This window comes from Phascolarctos cinereus, unplaced genomic scaffold (genome assembly GCF_003287225.1).
Source record: "Phascolarctos cinereus isolate Bilbo 61053 unplaced genomic scaffold, phaCin_HiC Scaffold_825;HRSCAF=1477, whole genome shotgun sequence".
Lineage (NCBI taxonomy): Eukaryota > Metazoa > Chordata > Mammalia > Diprotodontia > Phascolarctidae > Phascolarctos > Phascolarctos cinereus.
In genome coordinates, this window is record NW_027556208.1 from 12,694 (window position 1) to 17,380 (window position 4,687).

General features: G+C 39.7%; 1 gene segment (V, D, J or C); it reads right to left on the reverse strand.

The window, feature by feature from the left end:
* Positions 1 to 4,231: 4,231 nt before the first annotated feature.
* On the reverse strand, positions 4,232 to 4,587 carry LOC110204661 (Ig heavy chain V region 914-like; the record flags this gene model as incomplete). The annotated part of the segment is given in 1 exon segment: positions 4,232 to 4,587. A coding segment is annotated over 1 exon segment (356 nt), but the record flags the coding sequence as incomplete, so codon positions are not given.
* Positions 4,588 to 4,687: the final 100 nt, after the last annotated feature.

The following is a 4,687-nucleotide window of genomic DNA, read 5'->3' on the forward strand; positions in this document are numbered from 1 at the left end:
CATAGAACTGCATGCTACCTTACAACATACGGAAAACTGGTTTTTTAAAAAAAACATTTAAAGTGAGGTTAAAAGGGTACCATCATTTCTGGTAACACTTATTATAGTTGTGACTCAATTTGACAGTATTACATTGCTATTCCATAAAAGAAGAACTGGGACCACTAGGACAGTCTCTGATCAATCCTGAAATATCTATATGCGACAGAAAATTTTCAAGGCAAATATTAGTGGCTTTCCCATTTATCTTTATAAAGAGAAATGATTGGAGCCCAGTTCTTCAGGTTTCAGAAACTGAGGCCCATAGTTTAATGACTTCATTCCCACTCACCAAATTTATTTGTAATTCACATTAAGTAAAGAGTTTCTTCAATATTCTCTGAATGTGAGGAGCCAATTAGTTGACCAGAAAATGAGCTTTTTACTTCTTGACTTCTGTGCAGTTTCCAACTTTAGTACTATAAATGTACAAATGAGGAGCTTTAGTCATAGCCACTAACAACTATAATGAACCATATGCAACACTTTTCTAGATGCTACATTATCTAGAGCCTGTCCTGTGCTGTCAGTGTTTGCATAAAGAAATCTGTGGTGTTCCTACTGGAATTGAATGTCCAGTTTCTCCTTCATATTGTTGAAGAAATTTGCTCCTATGGAATCAGCTGGCCTTGCTTCCACCACTACTTATGTTCACCCAAGGATAAAAATGGTTGGAATGGAGGGCTGAAGTCCCCTGTGGTAATATGTGAGATTGCATCTAGGACTTTCTCTGTGAGGACATCTTTGCCAACACCAAACTGCTAGAGAAAGGCAAAATATTGGTGTTGAAGATATCCCACCAAACAGTGAGGAATTGTGAGTCATAGTGGGTTCATAAATGTCATTCATGCAACTTTTCATTTGGGGGTTAGAGTATAATTCCATGACTTGATTCATCTCAGGAGATGCATGAATTCTGCCGTTGCCCCAAGTGCCTTAAATGATGGATGTTAGAAATATATAATAATGCTGCTTAGGTTATAAATAAATGCCAGGTGCTTTCTGATATTTGTTGTTGCCCAACAGTTAAAGAAGATGTTCATCAAACTGTGATCCCCAAAACCAAAGCTGCCCTGTTTAGAAGCCATGCATAACAGCTGACTGTATATCTCAGCAGAAGATCAATAAACAAAGAGTGGAATTGAAACAGTCAGACCAATCTGAGTCTGGTGATGCCAATCTCTCTCTCTCTCTCTCTCTCTCTCTCTCTCTCTCTCTCTCTCTCTCTCTCTCTCTCTCTCTCTCTCTCTCTCTCTCTCTCTCTCAAAAAGCTTGTCAACATTTGCCAGTACCAGAGTATCTGTCTCCATGAACACACATTATGAATTCTGTATTAGTGACCAGAAGTAGAGATTGTGTCTTTTCATTAAGGTTAGAGGAGCTGGATAGTCACTGTCTGAGATGATGATCATGATAACTACATTGAAAATCTTTTCTCAACTTTCATGTTATGGAGCTGAGAAGGCAGTCACTGCTCAATGTTGAGTACAGGAACCCAAGGCACTGCGATGAGAGGGCACCTGAGTGGAACATCTAGATCTTCCTTTCTTTTAAAAAATAATTTAAATCCTTTTTAATAAGTTATTCCAGCAAGGCTTATCCACTTGCCTTAATAGTTTTTTGGCTATATTGGTCAGTCAATCACTAGAAGTTCCCCATGAAATGTCATTTTCATTCATGATTCAAGCTCCTAAAATCTCAACTGGATTAATGAAATTTCTCACATCAAATAAAGGAGCAAAGTATAAACATTTCTTTACATTTCCTTACAAGATAGGAATGGGACACTCATTAGTCTCTATGTAAAGTCATGTTTATGCATTTGAGGGAAATAATTATTTCTCTCTTACATTTAATAACTGTTTCTTTAAATAAGGCCAAGGTTTTGCCCTTCTTCTTCCTCATCCAGAAGTCACTCCCTGTGGGTTACTCAGGCAGCCCTTGAAGGGCTGATACCGAGAGGAAGAGCTCAGATCTGTTTAAAAGGTAAAGTTCGGTGAATTAATGGATTGAAGCCCATTTTGATTTACTCAGACAAGTCTGGGAAAACGTGGATTCTCCCTTTTGTCAGATGAGGACATGGATCCAAATAATTTTCTTTGACCAAAACCAAGTGATTGGAATCATATACCCCATCCCTCAGTAGCATAGGTCCATGTCTCAGTATAATATTCATTCTCTTCTTGTTGACCAATCAGAGTTGATTTCAACTCTCAAGAACACACATTTTTCCATGTTGAATGGGTTCATGAGGGTTTTTTTTTTCAAAGAGATATGGCCAAATGGCCATCCTTTTATCAATAACATGGTAGCATTATTAATAAAATGATTAATTATTGAGGAGCTATGCCTCTCAAACTTTTTATATGTCACACATAATGTATGTGAGATTTCTGTATGCATATAATACTGAGAAAATTAAAATTAAAATGAATCTGTTGAGCTTTAGAGGTGTAGGAGAGCTGGGACCCCAAAAATCACAGCACCCAGGTCCTGCAGAAATGAATTCAAAAGAAGCCTTCTTTCAGCCAAAGACAAGGTTTATTAGAACATTGGGTTCGGTGAGATTTAAAGAATCTCCCAGATTGGACAGACTCTTGAGGAATCTAAGCATGTGTATTGCTAATGCTACTGGGCCAAATGTTAAGAATCTGAGTCCCTTAAGGAGGAAAGACAGAACTTTTATAGAGAAAGACTTTGGGTAGGATTTAGGAGTGACCAAGTAGTCTGGGGTGACTGGAGGAGGAGTCTAAGGAGGATTTCATGGGAGTGGCCAGTAAGCTGGGGACACTGTGAGGTAGCAAAATGCCAGGGACCTGGACCATGTGACCAAGGGAGAATCGTGTTGTTCCCCACACTTCACCTATATAAAAAATCATGTGGACCTGAAGCCCCTGATGTCACCTATCCTGTTCTGTTCTTTGTTCTGTATTTGCCAAAATCTATACAAGGGGAGCTGGTTTTTGCTTGTGATCTTTGGCTGGGGACTAAGGCAGTTATTGACCCATCTTGTTCTCAGGTTACCGACCTTGACAATAGAATGTTATCTTGCTTAGAGAAAGGTGCCATAATTTACTTTTTGTTGAATTTAATTCAAATAATACTCAATAATTTCTAATACCTCATGTCAATATTTCAAAATGTCAGAGAATTTACTCATTCTGTATATAACATGGAAAATACAAATACAACAAATCTCAGCAATATTGGAGAGCCTCATTGAAAACGAAACAGAAGGTCAAATCAGCAACAAGAATTTTTCTATTGAGCATAGTAAATTATGTGCCAAGCACAGTGCTAAGTACTAGGGATATTAAGACAGGCAAAAAATTGTCCTGTTTTTAAGGAAGTCAATCTCATTCAGAGAGACATGAAAATAATACTGCACCATCAATCTATCCCCCTGTGTGTGTGTGTGTGTGTGTGTGTGTGTGTGTGTGTGTGAGTGAGTGTGCAGCTTAAAGATACTGGAATTAGAGAGGACAGGGAAAATAGAAGGTGGGGAGTATTTCAGGTAAGATTTAAGGAGGTCAAGGAGGCCAGAAGGCAGGGATGAGGAGCAGAAAAATTCCAGCCAGTAAAAATACATAGCAGAGAGATCGAATTTGTTATGAAAGGAACAGCAAGGAGATCAGTGCCATTGGATTGATGAGTATGTGCAAAGGACTAAGGTGGAATAAGACAGGAAGGAGCCAGGCCACAAAAGGATTGAAAAGCCAAATCATAACTTAGATTTTATCCTGGAGTCACCAGAATTTGGGGAACATGGTCAGATCTATGTTTTAGGAAGGTGATATTAATAGCTCCAGTTCAGTGTGGACTGGAGTGAAGAGAGTACTAAGGCTGGGAGAACAAGCATCAGGCTAGCACAAGAGTCCAGGGGTGAATTGGTAAAGGCCTACCTCAAGGTGGTTGAAGTACCTTGAGGAGAGAAAGGAGAGTATACTAGATTTGTAATAAAAGTAGAATGGACAGTACCTAAATACCAAATGATTTGAGGTTAGAGGTCTGTCTGAGAGTGAGTCACTAAGAATGATGGCTAGCTAGTGGAAAAGTTCCTTTCTCCTGGGATAGAAGAAAAAACGACACAAGCCATAAATAAAAATTCACTCTACACCTGTTGCTGGATCTAGGTATCTTTTACTCTGTGCATCATGAGCTCAGTCCACTTCTTGCCTCACTGTAACCTCACCTCCAGGCAGGGGAAGATTTTATCTGGTCTCACATTGCTTTTCCTCACTGTGTCTCTTGCACAGTAATACACAGCTGTGTCCTCAGTCTCAAGGGAAGTCATCTGTAGGTATAAGATGCTGATGCCATTATCTCTGGAGGTGGTGAATCGGCCTTTCACAGAGTCTGCATAGTATGTACTACTAGTAGTACGAATGCTTGCAACCCATTCCAGTCCCTTCCCTGGAGCCTGGCAGACCCAGCTCATCCTGTAGCTGCTGAAAGTAAATCCAGAAGCTTTGCAGGAGAGACTCAGAGATCCCCCAGGCTGTATCACATCTCCCCCAGACTCCACCAGCTCCACATCACACTGGACACCTGCAACACAGAGACATTGCATTAAAGTCAATAGTCACATGAAGTCACCACTTCATATTGTCCCTTCCTTTCCATAAAGCTACCTCGGAAAATAGTCATA